Raw genomic sequence first — 19,543 nt, 5'->3', positions numbered from 1 at the left:
ATCCAGATCCACATAATGATGACATGATAACGCAACTAAATGGTGCAAAGGCTTTCTTTCGCCTTGATTTAAATAAAGGTAATAATCAATTGGAACGCTAATAAGATTGCCGGTACATCACAACCTTTTCTACACCTGTTGGTCTGTTTCAATATAAAAGATTCTGTTTTGGTGTATCATTGACTGCAGAACTTTCTCCACATGTCATTCGATGTGTCATACTGCCGGTTGGGAATGCACTTAACTATAGAGATAACACATTGATTTTCAGAGCTACCTAAAAAGAGCATGATAAGGCTCTCACTCAAGTATGTTGCTTACTGACTGACGCAGGGTTGACTTTGAATGTAGACAATTCTGAGTTCCACAAGACTAAATTAAAATTCCAAGGCCATATCTTTTTTGAAGGAGGTATGACACCCAATCCTGCTAAAGTGCAAGCGCTGTCTAATGCTGATATCCCAAAAGATATTTCTAGGATACGTTCATTTCTTGGCATGGCCACTTACTGTTCAAGATACATACAAGATTTCGTGACAATAAGTACCCCCTTACAAGAGTTAACAAACAAAAATGTTTCATTAAAGCGGTTGCAGGATTGTGTGATCAGTTTCAAGAAAATCAAGCAAACCATTGAAACTGCTATAGAAATGAACTAATTTAATCCAAAGCACCAAACAGATGTTGTTGTTGATACTAGCCCCGTTGGTCTAGGCACAATTCTGGCCAAGCACAGTGGACAACCCCATGCTTGAAGGCAAACTGTGGCATATGCCAGTAGAAGTTTGTTCCAAACAGAACTTGCTTACTCTCAACCTGAGAAAGAAAGTTTAGACCTGTGAACACTTGAATCTTTTCCTATACGGAAAGCCTTTTAGTAACTGATCATCAAGCTTTATTGACTATCTTTGGCAATCCAATAGCCAAAATGCATCCTCTCATTGATCGATTGGCACTCCAATTACAAGACTATGATTACACCATTGTACATTGTCCAAAGAAGGATAAAAACCCTGCTGACTACTTTTTCATTGTGCTTATCCAAGGTCAAGATACCCCATCCAAAACGGCTGAAGCCTACATTAATTTCATTGTAAAGTTAAATACGCCAGCTGCCCTATTGTTAGCCCAGATCATCACTGACACAAGCCATTATAGTAAGCTGCTGAAGCTGAAGGATATAATTACACAAATAAACAAGAACAGAGAGGTCAGATCAATCTCTGAAAAACCACAAAGACGGAGTCAAACAAGGTTCACACACCCACTTTGGGTGGGAAAGAAAGCCCTCACACACCGACCTAGTCAGTGTCATGCTTCATCATCGGGCCCCACCAAAGAGGCCGAGTACCTCTTTGGTGTGCTGCGACGCCAGAAAGACTGCGGAGCTGGTTATGTGAGAAGGGCGTGCTATGAAATAAAGTAAAAGGTTAATAGTGCCTAAAAAGGGTATCCAAAAAGTAAATTTTAATAGGTGATCCCTAAGGCACAGAACGAGGAGTATTATGTGTCTGAATTTAGCTGCCAAGGTATTAGGGTTGGTCAAATTCAGAAATACTAATATTAATCATTATCAGTCAACATGTTTCTGCCATATGGGTGGTTTCGATTTACCAAGGCATTCGTCAGGACTAAACCCCGGCGGTATGGACTCTCTAATCGCCCAACCATACCGCCGGGGTTTAGTCCTGACGAATGCCTCGTTCTGTGCCTTAGGGATCACCTATTAAAATTTACTTTTAATTTACAGCATGACACTGACTAGGTCGGTGTGTGAGGGCTTTCTTTCCCACCCAAAGTGGGTGTGTGAAACTTGTTTGACTCCGTCTTTGTGGTTTTTCAGAGATTGATCTGACCTCTCTGTTCTTGTTTATTTGTATCTAACTGGGGATTGAGAGAGTGTCCTTGATTTTCCCTGCCTCTCCTATTGTTGTTGTGGATATAATTACACATCAGTCATGGAACTGACATGCTTGACCTCTCACCAGTGAGGGTAAATACCAAAAAGACAAAAAAGTTAAAGATCAACTGTCTTAACTCAGGAAGTAGTTATACTGTGAGGATTGAGAACTCAAATTCCAGAGAATCTAAGACAGAAGTTAATAGAAGTGGCTCACAAAGTAAATTGTGGCATTGTTGCCACCAAGAGAGCTCTCCGAGATCAAGTATTGTTTCCATATGCAGATGATAGGGTTGAAAAGGACCTTAGGGCCTGTTATCTTTGTAGCTGCCTTTCTATAAACACCTCAACATACTTTTACAATGCTGGAACTCCCTAAGCATGCATGGGAGAGAATGGCTATTGATTTCTTTGGTCCACTTGACAATGGGCATCATTTGATGGTAATTGTGAATGAGTACTCACAATTTCCATTAATAAAGGATCTCTCATCCATAACTCATGAGCAAACCACTGAGAGACTCAACTGCATTTTTGCAACATGGGGTGTTCCAACTATTTTGAAGCCTGATAATGGCCCGTCGTTCAACAGTAAAGAATACAAGAATTTTCTGGAGCATCTGAACATAAATCATCAGAAGAGTATACCTTTGTGGCCACAGGCCAACTGTCTTGTTCGGCATTTTATGTGCACGACTCAATTTTCAAACTGTATTGAATTCCACCCTACGAGCCTATCATTAAACACCTCACTTGACCGCGGGCGATAGCCCTGCAACTTTGCTGTTACTAGAGAGCAATGACAGCAAAGTTACCTGAATGGACCAACAAAAGAAAAGGAGTTGATAATAAAACTTGAATAAAGGCCTTGTTTACTAAAGAAAAGATGAAGGCCTATGCTGACAAGAGGTGACATGCAAATAACATTGAATTTAAGACAGGATATCTAGTTATCGTCTGCAAACTGATAAAGAGAAAATCGGATGCTCCCTATGATGCTGCACCTTTCCATGTGGTGTCAACCAAGGGACATATGGTGACTTCGTAGTGGTCTTGGAATTCTGTTACAAGAGGCTCTTCTCACTTTCGTCATTTGATTCATTGGTCTGATCCAGAGGGTGAAAGCGAGGCTGAACCTAAGAACTCAGCGACTGCTGTCACCTCTTCACCATTTTTAAAGATCACTGACAGTGAAGATGACAGCTCCTAGATAAGGCCAAGTGATTGAAGCGCCAAGAAGTATAATTGAAGAAATGTGATATATATGTATATATGAATCAACATCCTGTTTCCACTCAACAAACAGGACTCAACACGCTCAGGTTTGAGTTCAGCGGTTTAAAGCAGAAATCTACATATATAGACCAAGCAGTGAAACAAGCCGAGAATAGTGAAACTCTCCTTGCCAACCAGAGTCCTACAAAGGAAGAAAAAAGATTTTAAAGTGGAATTACGAACAGCAGCCCACTAAGGGGAAATAATGCTCGATCCATGACTACATGTCCCAGCATGCCAAGCAATGAGCCAAGCCCACTAAGGGCAATGAAATAAATATAAAGGCATGCATAATGAGCCCTGACTGTTGTAATTCAAAGCTAGCCTATGAGTAAAATATTGGAATGCATCGAAACGCGTCAGGCAGTGAAGATTCTCTTGGGAGGTCAGGGAGAGTTTAATGTGAAAAACGGTTGGTATAGTTAGTTGAGCTAACTATAACTTGCACCCCCGCAATGCACTGCTGATGACGTCACATATTACATCATTCATGACATGATCAGTGACATCACTGATGACATCACTGATGACATCTCAAATGACATCATTGATGACATCATCCAGTGACTGTGTGTTTCTGTAAAGTTTAAATATGTTTTATATAGATGCCAAGGTGTATTGTTCTCTGACTGTATAAGTGAGTGATTAAATGTGTCTTAGTGAATGCATGGGTTAGTGACAAAACAGTTTGAATGTCTGTATCAGTCTGTCTGTTGTTGTGTAAGTTCCTGCATGGGTTGGTCAGTAGCTACATGAGTGTCTATATGGGTTATTGATTGGGTGCCTGAGTATTTGTAAGGGAGACTGGGTGTGTGTGTGGGTTGGTAGGAGGTATGTGGCTGTGTGCGTAGATGTCTGGTGGTTGATTCATTGGTTGTATTGGTTCAAGAGTGCACATGGAAACAGCTGTATGGGTGGTTGAGTGTGTGTATGGGTGTGTTGGTGAGTGAACAGATGTCTTAGTGGTACATGTCCAAGTAACTACATATGTAAAAGGTAGTGTATGTGAGAGTTGGAGTATATAAATGACTATCCTTGAGAGTCAGTGATTGTGAGAGTGGCTGTATGGATGAATGTGTACTTGTATCAGTGATTGTATAAGAGAGTAAGTATGTGTTAGTATGTGTTTGAATAAGTGAGGTGGTGTGTATATAACTGTGTAGGTGAGGAATTGGAAGTGTGATTGATTCTTTGCATGACTGGCTAGGTGTGTAAGTAACTCCATGGATGAGTGGCAGTGTTTGAGTGTCTGTATAGGTGTATCAGTGCATATCATAGTGTTGTATTGATGAGTGACTGTATGTATGAGTGATTGTATGGGTAAGTGAATGGGTGTGTGTGTAGACCTAGGAAACAGTGTGTATGTAGTATGTAGTAACTGGTATTGGTGTGTCGATGGTTTCGAAAATAGTAGACTGTATTTTACAGTGGGTGTATCAAAGATTATATTAGAGTGTGAGGAGGGGCATCAGATTTTGACGTGGATGATGTCATCAGTGATGTCATTTGAAATGTCATCAGTGATGTCACTGACCATGTCATGGATGATGTAATATGTGACGTCATCAGCAGTGCATTAGAGGGGCACGAGTTATAGTTAGCTAAACAAACTATAATGTGGGAATTTCTATGGTTTTATATGAGTGAAATGTCCACCTAACTATAACATCCCTGAAACCTATGGTTTTTTCAGTGAATTTTCAAGGTTTTTTAAATGCTAATTTCTAACTATAACGTGCCTGAAACCAACAGTTTTTTCAGTGAATTTTAATGTTTTTTACAATGCTAATTTCTAACTATGCCTACAAAGTTAGGACATGTGGAGAAAGAGGAAGAAAAGCACAGAAAGAAGCAAGACCAATACAGAAAGAGACAACAGAAGTCCAAAAAGACGAAGAAAAGTGCAGGAAGAAGCAAGAGATGTGCAGAAAGAACCAACAGAGGAGCAGAAAGTCCTCCTGTGCCCCCAACTTTTTAATGACGGGTACTGGTTATAACTGACTCTGACTAACCAGGACTGGAGCCAGTGCTATGCTAAAAGACACTTAGAATACAGTAAAAACACCTACATACACTAAAGAACACTATGCATTGGGGTACCCCTGTAATGAGCATGACCTCCTCTGTATTTGCCATGAGAAAGTGCCTGGGTCATTGCATGAGTACATGGGTAGTGACTGGATGATTAGAGTGCTGCAAGGACAGGGCATGTTGATTTTATAACTGCTTGGGTTTTGGCTGAGTGATTGGATAAGTACATGATGCTGGATGGGTGATTGGATGGAATTTCTGGAGTGCAAGGGTACAACCTGGGTAATTGTAGGAGTGAATCAGTACTGTGTTGGTGGTTAGAGGTCTGCATGGGAAGTACACAGGGGATTGTAGCAGTGCATGTATTAGTGCCTGGGTCACTCCATGAGTACATGGGTACTGAATGGAAGATTAGAGTACTGCAAGGAGTGTGCATGGTGAATTTATAAGTGCCTGGGTTTTGACAGAGTGATTGGATAAGTACATAGTGCTCGCTGAGTGATTGGATGAGTGCATGGGTAGTGATAGGGCAATGGCTGGACAGCATGGGTACTTCTCAAGGTATTCTAGCAGTGCATGAGTTAGTGCATGGGTCATTGCATGAGTTGAGGTTCTGTGGTTTTAGACTTCGCTTCGCATTTGGCACCATTTTGTCCAAACCGCCATTTTGTGTTGCCTTTACTCAGGCAGCACGGCGAACATAGTGTTTTTTCCTTTGTCCTTGTTTATGAAACCGATGTCAGGGTCTGGCCGAGTTTGTTAATCCATGTCTAGACTGATTGATCCTAGTCTTAGTTGACTGTTTGGGTCCCACCAATCTTTTTTGAATTTATCTTATTTGACTGGCCTTCGCTATTCTCTCCTTGTTTTCTCCTATTACACAACTATCCTTTGAGGCACGCAAATACGTCCTACCACCTCCAAATTGGATTACATGCACTAGCATTGATTAACTTGAGGGGAGGAGAGAACACAGGGTCTGAAAGAAGGGCGTTTTCAAGATACTTGATAGCTTGTTTTCAAACTTTTCCTATTTGTCAGTTTTGTATGTTTTGGGAGTAGACATTGTAAATATGTGTGCTATAAAAGATTGTGCGCCACGGAATTAAGTGGCAGTCTCCTGAGAACCTACTTTGTACTTCTGGGATAACTGTGCTTAGCTGCAGCTAATAAACCTGATTTTCTACGCCTAACAGAGTGTCTCGTGCCTCTGTCTGACAAGGCAGGTGAACCCGGAGATTTTAGGCGTGCCCTGCGCCGCTCAGCCCATAAGGCCCGGTCTCCAGAGTGCATGGGTAGTGACTGGATGGTTAGAGTGCTGCAAAGAGAGTGCATGGTTAATTTATAAGTGCTTGGGTTTTGGTGGAGGGATTGCATAAGTACACACATGTCCCATCAGGCCCCACCCCTACCTTCACCACTGTGCAAACGCACCCCCTGGCGTGTTTTAATTTGGGGGATAATTCCCCTTGAATCCTGAGGTTCCCTGGGCGCCAACTAGCCCACCATGTTCCTCCAGTAAGCGCCACAGGGCTGCCTTGCTGAGAGGTGGTCCGAGGCCACGCCCCTTTTTACACCTCTCTGCAACCCAACTCTGTGGCACTTACTGGACGTACCTGGTGGGCTAGTTGGACCCCAAGGACCCTCAGGATTCAAGGGGACTTAATTACCCAACTTAAAACGTGCCACAGGGCGCATTTGCACACTTGTCACATCAGGCCATGACCCCTTCCTGCAGCACTCTACAAACACACCCCCTGGTGCATTGTAAATTGTGGGATTAAGTCCCTTTGAGTCCCGAGGGCCCCTGAGGGCCAACCAGCCCTCCAGTAAGCGCCACAGAGATGCGTTGCAGAGTGGTGTAAAAAGGGGGTGAAGCCTTGGACCACCTCTCTGCAAGGCAGCTCCCTAGCGCTTACTAGCGGTACCTGGTGGGCTAGTTGGCCCCCAGGGACCCTCAGGATTCAAGGGGACTTAGTCCCTCAACCCAAAATAAGCCACTGGGCATGTTTGCAGAATGTTGCAGGGAGGGGGCGGTTCTGATGTGACAAGTGTGCAAATGTACCCTGTGGTGCATTTTAAGTTAGGTGGTTAAGTCCCCTTGACTCCTGAGGGTCCCTGGGGCCAACTAGCCAACCGGGTACCGCCAGTATGCACCAGGGAGCTGCGTTGCAGAGAGGTGTTCAGAGGCCACGCCCCTTTTCACACGTCTCTGCAATGCAGCTCTTTGGCGCTTACTGGAGGTACCTGGTGGGCTAGTTGGCCCCCTGGGACCCTCAGGATTGAAGAGGACTCAATCCCCCAATTTACAATGTGTCAGGATGTGCATTTGCACACTTGGTATGTCAGGCCCACCCCCTCCGTGCACCACTGTGCAAATACGCCCCCTGGCTCATTGCAAATTGGGGGATTAATTCCCCTTGAGTTCTAAGGGTCCCTGGGGGCCAACTAGCCCATCAGGTACCTCCAGTAAGTGCCGCAGAGCTGCCTTGCAGAGAGGTGTAAAAAGGGGCATGGCCTCTGAACACCTCTCTGCAACACAGCTCCCTGGCATATACTGGAGGTACCTGGTGGGCTAATTGGCCCCCAGGGACCCTCAGTATTCAAGGGGAATTAATTCCCCAACTTACAACGCACAAGGGGGTGCGTTTGCTGAGTGCTGCAGGGAGGATGCAAGTTTTTTTTTTAAAGTTCTTTTTTTAAGAAGCGGGGCTGTGTACCCCCCTTCTCTATCCTTTTTTTGGGCCCAGGGGACCCCATTCCCCAGGGACTGACCCCTTTTTCTGTAAACGGGAAGGGGACTGTGTGCCCCCCCCCTTCCTCCCGAGGCCAATTTCAACCCGGGGAACCCATCCCGCAGACATGGCCATCATTTTTTATTTAAAAAAAAAAAGTAGGTGGGGGCTGCGTGCCTCACCTCATGAGGCCTCTATTAGCCCCGGGGGCCCCATCCCCCGGGGCTGTGTCTCTTTTTTTATTATTTATTTTTTGTTTAATGCAAGGAGAGGGGGTCGCGTGGCCCCCCTCCTTGGCCACTCATGACCCCGGGGACCCCATCCCCGGGGCCAGGCCTTTCCGTTGGGACAGTGGGGGACCCCAATTCCCCCACGGTCCTGCCGGCTCTCCGCCACCTGCGGGAGCCGGCATTGCTCTTCCACACGGGGAGCTGCTAACATGCAGCTTCCCTTGTGGAAAAGCAATCTGGTTTGGATTTTGTAAGCGAGAGCAAGAAACCTGCTCTCGCTTATGAAATCCAAACCCGTGTTTGTTATGACAGGGCGGGAGTGTCCCGGGGGTAGGCGCCCTGGGACACTGCAGGAGGAGGCCCTGGGGGGGTGGGGGTCCCCAGGGCCATAAAGGGCTCCACGAGGGGGGTAAACGCATCCCTCCTCCCAACTATTTAAAGCCCTGGGGAGGTCGGGGTTCCCGGGTGTGTGGGGAGGCTCGTGCCACCCCCAACTAATAAATCTTGCCCAAGGGAGGTGGCGGTCCCCGGGGCTACAAGGGGGGATTGGCCCCCCAGGCTTTAAAAAAAAAAAAATTAAATGAGCCCCGGGGATGTGGCGGTACCCGGGGCAGTGTGGGGGGATTGGGCCCCCCCACACATTTTTTTTCAGTGCCCCCGGGACCTGGCCCACCTGAGGACCTAAATAAAATGAAGCGCGGAAGCCCGCGCTTCGTTTTTTTTTATCCTCGGACGGATGTGCACTCCCAGCACAAATTTGGACGATTTCATTTGTTTTTTAAACGTTTGTTTGCCCTGTGAGTCCTTGTGGGACCCCCTGAGCAGGCCTAGGGGGTCAGGGTGTTTCTACCCTGCCCCATTTTCTTGTTTTTTGCGTTTGTTTTACTGTTTTCTTGTGACTCAATGGCTGCCAACACTTCCTAGTTTGGAGCGTTGACAGCCAATTAGAATAAAGCTTGTGGTGGGAGGGTCCGCAGATCCACTGTGCCTCTAGATATCAAAACTTTTATTTTTTCAGCAACTACTGAACGGATTTACACCATTTAAAAATCGAGCTTTAGCCGTGTCTAAAGTTTCCTACAGGAAATTGATTTTCTGACCTCTTTTTTTTAATTTCTCAGGAACGACTGAACAGATTTACACAATTTAACAAAAAGGGCTTCTTCTGAACCAAGGGCTACCTTTTTGCCAAATTTGGTGTAATTCTGTTCAGCAGTTTCCTATGGAAAATAACATGGAGAAAACAAGTTTGATACCCCCTTGGCCCTCGCTTGGCGAATCACCCCGAAACTTTCAAGACAGGAGCTGACCAAGTGCCCCACTAGTTTAGAAAATTTTGCAAAGATTCGTCAACCGGCGCCAAAGTTAAATACACATATTGATTTTCAAAAATGTACTTTTTTTATTTAACATAGGGGGATATATAGGGCCATATGGAGGTGGCCAAATACCGCTCGGTAACAGCCGATTTCGGCCGTTACCGACCGGTATATTGAGTTTCAGATGTAGGTGGCCAAAATATTACCGATTCTGTATATTTACCGAATCGGTAAATTTACCGATTCTGTAAATTACCGAATCAGTAAATTTACAGAATCGGTAATATGGGATGTAGGTGGCACTGGAAACAGTGCCACAGGTTCTTAGGAATTCTTTATTTACCATGAAATATTATTGCATGGTAAATAACGAATTCCTGTGTACATGCACATCTGTGCATGTACACCTGTGCCATGTGGCAGACATACATGAATCAGGGGTGCAACAGGGTGTCAAAGTGACACCCTGTCCCCCTTGACAAATCGGTAATTTTACCGAATCGGTAAAGGCCCATAGGAATCAATGGCAATTATCGAATCGGTAAATACCAATTCGGTAATTACCGAATCTTACCGATTCGGTAATTGTTACAGAATATTTACCTACATGGCATTTACCGATTTGTAAATACTGAATCGGTAAAATTCGGTATCTACGATTCAGTAAATGCCATTTATCTACATATGGCCCATAGTGTCTTGTGATATTTTAGAATGGAACCCTTTAGGCTCCTAATGGACCCCATAGAGCTGTGCTGTAGGTGTCAGTGCGCAATACAATAAAAGCTTCTTTTAGAATGTTGGGTTTGCAGTTACACGCAGCAGAATAAAGACGTGCAATACTAAGCTCCGTGGGTGGCGTGGTTGTTAGTGGGTACCCCGGCTGGGAAGATGCTACAGTATTTAACAGGGTGGGTCGGAGTGAGGATCCTTGTGGAATCCCGCAGATAAGGTTGACGGTGTTCGTGGTGAAAGAGGCCAGGCAGACCAACTAGGTGCGGCCAGTCTGGAAGGAGAAAATCCAGCGAAGTGTGGTTCCCTGGATTATGACATTGTGCAGTAGTTGGCTAATGATGGGGGTGGTGGGGAGAAGGCCGCAGAAAGGTCCAGTAGAATGATGGTCGTAGTGTCATCTCTGTCCATGATCATCCGAATGTTGTCTATGACGGTGATGAGGGCGGTCTCTGTACTGGTTGGGCCTGAATCCGGATTGAGCTATATTGAGGTGGTGGTTGTCATTGAGGTGAGTGGCTAGGTATTTGTTTATCATCTTTTCTATGACGTGCTGGGGATGGTAGCAGGGATATAGACTGGTAGTTAGCTAGCATCTTTGGATCATCTGAGGGATTTTGAAGGAGGATACTTTGGCATGTTTGCAGGTGTCCGTGTAGGCTGCTGTGAAGATTGAGCCATTCAGGATCGGACTGATGATAGAGCTTATGCGGTGCAGTCTTTTGATGCGGACGTGGTGAGGAAGGGGCCTGAGGGTGCTCCAGAGTGTATGAACTGCGTGGTTGTTGTGGTCTCTTGGCTGGTGATGGTGGGCAGGTAGTCCGTGTTGTCCTCTGGTTGTTGTCTGAGATGGTCAGAAGAGATGCAAGGGTGGAAGGGTCCAGTTGAGGCTCAAAGTTGTCATGGATACTGGTGATCTTGTTGTTGAAGAATAAGGACAGCTGGGTGCAGAAGTCCTGAGAGGGGGTTACGCTGGTGAAACTTGCTCTGGGAGAGGTAAAGACCTTCACCATGGTGACCATTTCCTTGTAGCTGTTGGTGCTGCATTCGATGTGTCAGCATGGAGCATTTAGTGTCTCTGATTTGCTGATGGCAGCGTGTGAGGGTGGATTGTAGGTGGTCTTGTTGGTGTTATCCTGACTATGTCTCTATCAGCGTTCAAGTTATTTGCAGTGGCCTATGCTAAACTTGAGTTTTGGCGTGTGTCAGCTTGCTTGCGGCCTGGTTCACGTGGATTTGATGATTTTTTAGAAAAGCCAGGGTATCTACACAATCGCTGATCCAGGCATTGACATTAACAATGGATCCAGGGATGTTGCTGTTTTATCTAGACCAGTGATGTAGGAGTTCAGAAGACCAGGATAATTCTGAGGCATTGTTTCAGTCCTGTTGTAAAGATTTAGTGATGGTGTTTCTGCAATAGAGTGGGATGGGTATGCGGAATTTGAAGAGGGTTTGGTCGAATAGGTGATTTATGTGGGCTTGTCTACTGTGATGTTGCTGGAGCTGGTGATGATGGGTCCCAGTAGGTGTCCAGGGGCCTTTCACTTTCTGGGTAAGTCCAAAGTTGGATGGCCCTTCAGGAGGTTGGTCGTGTTGGAATTGGTGAGGTCCTCCTGGTGGTAGTTGAGGTCGCCGATAAGGATGAAGGCACTGAAGTCGAGGATCAGGAGGACAATGGTGCTGCCGAAGTTGGTGCATGGTCCAGGAGGTGCTGTAGGCGATGGTGCTGCTTGGGGTGTAGTTGGAGGTGATGGGGAGTTTGAAGGTCAAGTGTTCCATTTTGCTGGTGGTGTTTTCTGAGGTAATGGAACATTGAATGGATTCTTTGAGAGGAATAGCGATTTCACCTTTGGGTCTGTTTGTCCTGTCTCACAAATTGTATCTGGAGAAGATTGCTGTGGTGATGACAGAGGCTGATGAGAGAGTCAGACATGTTTCAGTGAAGAAAAACTGGTCCAGAGGAGCAGATCTCAGATTTCGGTGGTGTATTTAGTGGGGAGTAAGTGTTGAGGAGCATGTAGGACAGGGAGGAGTGCAGTGTAGCGAGGGTTAGGGTGTGTTTTTGTTGAGTATGTTGGGTGTGTAAGGTGTTGGGGGGTGAGGTGGGTGTGGTAGGGTCCAAATTAAATGGCAGGTGGTGCAGGAGAAAGCATCTTCAGTGTTGGGTGGCGAGGTGCAGCGCTGGGATACATGACTAGGGTTCAGGGAGTGGAGTGTCATTGCGAAGGAGCGTCAGGAGGAGGTGGGTGGGAGGAGGACCCTGGGTACATGCGGGGCATTGCTGGGTGCAGATGGGTTTGTCTTTGGGGTGTGCTGCCGCCATTAAGTGAAGACAGTTTTGATAAGTATTTTCATTTCCTGAATAGATGGATGATGGGAAATCGGTGATGTCACTTCCTGTGCAGATGAATGATTGACATTTATTTCACTGTTTTTACGTTTTAATGGGCATTGGCCCAGAATGCACATATTTTGATCCTTGATTTACTGGTTGATGTATTTGGAAGCCTGCAGCCATGCGTGATCACATTTTGAAATGACTTTATCTATCAACAAAACATCCTATGACTCACCTGACACTTCATAGGTAGTGCTTTCCTCTTCCAAGTTATTTATTTTCACTAGGCCCTCAGGTCACTTATGAAATGGTTCTTCCCATCTACTGGCCCAGGGAATGGTAAGGGTTCCACTTGTGGCAAGAAATTCCTACTGGTGGCCAGAAACCTTGCTAGAGACAACCTTGTTTAGGTAATTCCAACTCTTCTGCAGGTCTTCCCAGCTTAAGGGTAAATTTCAATTTTTTTTAACTTTTAACCCAATAGACTTCTACAATATAGTCTACGCTGTTTCTATGGTTTTTGCCTTCAGTGGATCAAACACACATATCTTTTCTTCAATATCTCCTCCACCACAATAATTCGTTTTTCACCAGATTATTTCATTTTCAGACATCTTCTGTCCAAAGTGGGAGCCTGGTGGAATGGTGTGTCCTCACTCTATGAAGAAGGTAAATGGAGCTAGCCATTGGACATTGAAGAAATACAAAAGCAGATGGAGTGCGCTATGCTGATGAAGCACATCACAGGCAGTAGCAATCCTAGAACATGAGAAAAGTTCAGAGCAGATGCAGTTGCACGAAACAGCATGAGTTCAGTCACAGCTATGGAGTACGAGCTAATGTCAAGTCCACCGACAGGGTGACAGTTGGTAAGAATACAAGCCAAAGTAAGTAGAGCAATATTTAGCTCAGGCTTTACAATGCTCCTTTCAAAATTGTGTATTAAGGGCCATCTACCAGAATGGACGGCACACAAGTGAAGTGAAGTATTAGCGCACATGATAAAACAGCATTCACCAATGTATCACATACTTAGATTTTATGGTGAATAATACTATGGGAAATGATACACAGTGCTGTCAGTTTTAGACTATAAGAGTTGCAATGATGCCAAAAGTTAGCAAATACCCCAAATTGTTGATTTTCTAAAGGTTGAAGGGCACATTTTGTAGTGAAGGCAGGGCCTTGCGTGCACACATTGCTATGTTAGCTTAGTCTTATTAGTCGTTTAAACGCCATTTTGCCACTTTGCAGCTTTTGCACACGACACTGCATGTATCTGTTATTGTAAGTTAGACTGCTTGACTTTTCTTCACATGAAAAAACCTTGTTTTCGACATCCCTAGACTTACACCGTAATCTCTGTCTGTACAGTCTGTGCAGAAGCCTCCAAGGTTAACAAAACAATGTAAGCTGTTATTCGGGCTGATCGGCCCACGCTCTAGACACAACATGCAGATAGCTGCACCTGACTGAAATTCTAGCGCCTTTAATATTGCACTGTATGCATGATTAGAGCACTTGGAGAACATCCGTTTCCAGAGTGAAAGAGCTTTTGCAGATCCTGATGTGATTCACATTTACTGATCTTTGAGGTATGGGGTTCCCCATTCAAGCCTAAGAGACCTTTTATTATTATAAAACATAGCTCCTAGCTAAGGAGGGTGGTATACTGGGAACTATAGGTCCTGTTTCCACTAGTATTATAATATACTTTCTCCCTTTGTGTTTTTTGGAATTTTAACAATGCTAATCGTATCATTATTAATCATATGCCTGCTTAGTTAGCAAAAATACTGCATCTTAGAGCAAGTCGTTTAAACTTTTCTGCGTCTCTATTTACTCACGTTGTGGACTGGTATGATAATGACAAACGAAAGAGTGTTCATGAGTCCCACCATTCCTGAGAGTAACTTAAGTCGTATGTTCTGGGTTGTCTAATCTTTGGTAACTTTGCTATAGGACGAAGAGATAATGAGACACTGATGCTAGTCGGTTAGGGGTTCTAGGTACTGAGGGGAGTTTTTTGGTCCCCCACAATTCACTGAGGTCCTGGGTTTCTGTGCACAGTTCTGTGTATGAGCAGAATTCCCGCAATAATTTATAATATAACAGACCATCCCCCAAACCGCTGCCACACCGAAATACCCACTTTTACTGTCAGTGAGGGGCCCACTATACATAAAGATCCCCACCAGTTTGGTGGGTTTTCTTTAACAGGGCCTACCACCACCACAGTGGGAGCACCTTCAATGAAAATGCTAAACCAGGCAGACTCCATGTCATGTTGCAATATGAGCATTGTTTTTGTCTTACTGGATCAACACCCAAAAGCGAGGGGTTCATACTAAAAAGAATAAGTGCAGCATCCCTAACATGCAGGGAGGTTTCTCTCTCACATGTGGTGGGCATTGTATTTCTTCCTATCTGTACCTCTCACAGAGGTCACACACATTAAACAAATAATGTTTTTCTTCCTATCCGTGCCTGTCACAGAGGTCGCAAATATTTTAAAACATCAGTATTGGAAGGCTTTGCCTAAATAATGCAAGCCTTGCATTGCTAAAAAGCAAACATCTTTGTGGCAGAAGAGATGCAGCAAGGAGTTTCTGATGACTGATTTAACTTTCGTTTAGCCATCAGATGCTCAGCGGTTACCCCGCTTCTTGTGAGGAGGGGAACCATGAGGCTGGTGGAACGGTGAATCTAGAACTTTATGGAGAATGCCACGTTTCCTCAAACCTCAAAAGAAACTTCATAGTCTTTAAAAAGCAGGTTTACTGACATGCAAACAGAGAAAATATTTCAGCTGATGAATGATTTAGTTCTGAATTATGTATATGTTCATCGTACATTTGCAGTCAATGCTTCAATAGAGATGTGTGATATATTCAGTTGACAGTGCCCGTTTTCTTACCTCTGTGAAATTTGGCTGTTTTAATAGCAGGATTTATAAACATAATATCTGCAAGCATCTCAAGGTATGAGTCTCTTATCTCAAAGGGGTCTTCAGTATCTCCCATATATTCCTCAGTTACCACATCCATGAACTCAAAGTGCAAACCCTTAAAAAAAAGAAAAAAGAAAATCTATCAATTTTTGGTCTAGCAACCTACAAATATTTGCCCTCCATATCTATGGCAAAATTGATCCAAAAGCAAATCCTTTTCTTTTTCATTGTATTCCAGTAAGAACGTTATACTATCTTGAACAATGTGATTTATTTTAACTTCACATGAGTTTAGTTTATTGGAAATTTTAAAACACAGGTCGCCTGGTTTCATTGGACTTGACTCCATTATCGCTTTCCAATTGTAGCTCAACGTCAAATTCCTAATTGCTTCATGAGCAAATATGAAAATTAACTTTTCAGTGCGCACAATTTGAAACAGGTAAATATGTGAGTTTAAGCATTAAGAATAGATAACATTTTATCAGAATGCCTTGTTACATAGACATTGGCAAAATGCACATCATTTTTATTTAAAACTCTGGCAGATGATTTTTTTTTTGTAACACAAATATTTTCACTGCTGTTGGCTGCTTATATTTATTTAGGATGAAACACACAAAAGGTGATGGGAGGAGTGTTTGCAATGTGTCTAACCGTTGGCCTTCGCTCTGGGTAGCATCCCAACCCATCTTTCTTTTGCTCACAATTCCACCTCAGTTTGGACCCAGCCATCTGGAAATCCGTCTTGACCCTGCTCCTCATGGGAACAGTACAGCCCAAACTGCCAAGTCGCTACTCCCTGAATCAGAACACTAGCAATGCAGGACTGGTTTCACCTTGGGCATGGGCTCAGAGCATGGTAAAGCTTGGTTCCAATGACACAGTGAGCATAGGCCCCACATCTGGGCATACCCATGCAACTGAGGGCAGTACATGAAAAACACAAAAGGTGATGGGCGGAATGCTTGACATTTGTCTAACGACTGGCTAGCATCCCAACCCATCTTCCTTTTTCTCACAATGCCACTTCAGTTTGGACCCAGCCATATTCAAATCAGTGTTGACTCTGCTCCTCATTGGAACAGTACAACCTGAACTGCCAAGCCAGGTCCTACCTGAACCGGAACACAAGCAATGCAGTAATAATTTCACCCTGGTTATGGGCTCATCAGCTGGGTAACGCTTGGTTCTAGTGGCACAGAGAGCACGGGACTCACAAGTCAGTCCAAGAAAATTGAATGAAAAAGGTAACAGCAGAGCTAATGAAATAGTTACTCAATCTCAAATGTGCATTCCACTGTTGTTATATAGTAGATATTGGCTATATCCAAGAAAGGGAGACAAAACATCGAATCTATGACAGTATTACTCAAAGCACACGTTTATTGATAAACATAGTGCTAGGTGATTAGCACTGGCTAGAAGACATTTACTGCAAAATCATGCAATCTATGGAATATTGAGTCGTTGGCCATGCATATGGACCATGTTCATTTGAACTCAATTCCCCTGCCTACTTTATTTATTTATTTATTTTTATTTATTTAATGCGATTTTATATAGCGCGAACATTACCCGAAGGTGTCAGAGCGCTTTACAAAAGAACCAGTTGCGTTACATAAGGACTTTGCAATAGATGAGTTACATAGGAGATACAAACAGAAAAAAATGCAAATGTACAAGTTGTAAAGTCACTCACGGAAGAGATACAAACAGATAAACTCTAAAATCACATAGGAAAGGTAATAAGTACAAAGGTCTACTACATATACTAGTGGTTTGAGTTATATATATACAAATTGAAAATTCCCCCAGTATTACATTTCAACAGCGATTAGGCTTGGACAATTATATAGCACATATTTACAGAGCAGGAAATTCTTGCCATCATTCAGCCAGGTGTCCAGGTAGTGTTGCACTCAAGGGTGGTGGTCTTGGGTCTGGAGGGATCCCCGAGTTGGAGATGTATAGGGGTAGAAGGCATGGTGGTGGGGAAAGCAGCATGCTGGAGGTCAGGCCGCATACCCAGGGCACTTTCCTTGGACTCGTTTTCCGCACGCAGTGTTTGGCTGAGAGTCAGTGCACAGCCGCCATGTCAGGGTCAAGAACAATGGTCAGGCAGTTCATCACTAGCGTGCGGCAGTACACTTAAGTCCCAAATTCACTAAAACGTTAACAGGCTGTGAAAAAGCTAGCGTTTCCAAAACTGGGCCCCACTAAGTAATGATCACTGAAACTGGATAAGTTCACTGCCCTCAGATCTCCGGGTCCAGGCCTCAATCTGTCCACTAACTCCTTACTGTCTGGGGTGCGTCAGCTATATGCCTGAGGTCACCGTGATGGTCCCGCCGGCCTACTTGTAAGGTATGCACATCTTTCTATGATTTAAAGATTCCTACCCAACTCAGACTTTCTTGCTAACTTTATATTAGGGCAAATCATGAACTAATTAATTAGTAGATATTATTTAGTGAGAAGGCTCGTCACGTGAGTGTGGTAAAACTTCACCTAGATTCAGGAAAATAAAGCATGAGATGTCTTTAACATACCTTGACATCACCTTCCAATATGTATTTATAAAGTAGCACGGCCAACTATTTGGAAAAGATACCTTATTCTTAGTTCATAAATCATAATCAATATTATTGGACAGGAGTTACAGAAAATATTCGAAAAATGTAGTCCTAGATAAGGTACTATCTCTGCACAATCCTAAGGGAGCATTCCACATTATGGACAACTGTCTGAGAGGTGGCCACTGTGCCCCATAAACAATTTCTAGTGTCCCTTTGCTCTATCCCTATCAAGGACCACCTGCCAAAGATTCCTTTCCTGTATTTGAAGAGATCAGCCTCGCATATAGTCTAAACAAAAGGCCCGTAACACCTTTGTCTTTCACAAAAAAAATATTTAATGTTCAAGAGTTTTGAAGCAATTTACAACACCAGTGGGTCGCTGATTTCTGGCTTTGACTGAAGGCTGTTAAGGACTTACACTGAGCTCTACAGAAGGCGTTTGGAAACAATAATATCTTCTAATAGGGCACAATAGTTACATAAATCCAGCCCTCTTTCAAAATTTAGAATCATTCATCTCTCGAATCTCTCTGGATTCATGGAGCTGAAGTGGAGATAGAGGAAGCCAAACAAGGATGACAAAAGAGTGGGCTATATTAGGAAGTGTTTATTGAAAAGACTGAAATGCATGCCGTATATGAACGTGTTCAAAGGAGATAAATCATTATTTTGATTGAGGTATTCGAACCTGGTGTTAGCCTTCATCGTGAGAGGTTGCATCAGGTATTCTTGATGTCAATTCAAGGTTTACCAGGACCTGCTTTGATGTGATATTTTATTACATGGATTTTTTTATTTATCGGAAGTCTGCTACTTCTTACACTCCTTGACCCTGTTTGCAAACCTGGATGTGCAAACTGCACTCTAAACGGTTTGGGAACACAGGTGCACTGTGCAGTGTGACAGAAGTCTCATCCTAAATTTCCCATTCAAAGATTTCGTTTTTGCAGAGGGTCAAAAAAAGCTAAAGTGATGACTATTAATTAGCAGTTCAATAATTGTGACCCAGAGCATGTGTCCACAAATACATTTGTGGTGGCCTGCAAGTGACAGAAAACTTCCGTCCCTGCATTTACATCCCCAAATATAAAACATGTTTTTAAAGCAGCCCATGTAGTTTGAAGGGACGTGCTGCTAAAAAAATTAATTTAGGAAGACTTTTGGGAAGCATTCAAAGTTTCCCTTTACAACTCTCTCCGCCCCCTACGGAAGCTTCAAAATACAATTCACAAAGAGAAAGATACTCCATGATGAAAAGTTTCTGGGGTATTTGATGCTCTTTTCATGCCACCCCAAAAGCGATTTGGATTTAGCCAGAGGACCCATTTTGCAAATTAGAAAGAGTAGTATGAGAGTATGAGTCACAAAAGGGGGTTTGTACATTACCAAGCACTCTTTTTTCAGTGGGAAATCCTGTGATTTTGTTTTTCATAGAGTTTATGAGCTCAAAA

At 43.7% G+C, this 19,543-nt stretch overlaps 1 protein-coding gene across 4 annotated transcripts in view; it reads right to left on the bottom strand.

The window, feature by feature from the left end:
* Nucleotides 1-19,543, bottom strand: part of LOC144797772 (fatty acyl-CoA hydrolase precursor, medium chain-like) — a 300,448-nt gene that overhangs the window by 13,652 nt on the left and 267,253 nt on the right. For all 4 annotated transcript variants that reach the window (XM_078668531.1, XM_078668532.1, XM_078668534.1 and 1 more), the window contains one exon: nucleotides 15,481-15,628. In XM_078668531.1, coding sequence (XP_078524657.1) covers nucleotides 15,481-15,628 — 148 coding nt within the window. The remainder of the gene's footprint in view (nucleotides 1-15,480; nucleotides 15,629-19,543) is intronic.

Source organism: Lissotriton helveticus, chromosome 12, assembly GCF_964261635.1.
Source record: "Lissotriton helveticus chromosome 12, aLisHel1.1, whole genome shotgun sequence".
Classification (NCBI taxonomy): Eukaryota; Metazoa; Chordata; class Amphibia; order Caudata; family Salamandridae; genus Lissotriton; species Lissotriton helveticus.
This window is presented reverse-complemented; position numbering and strand designations above follow the sequence as displayed.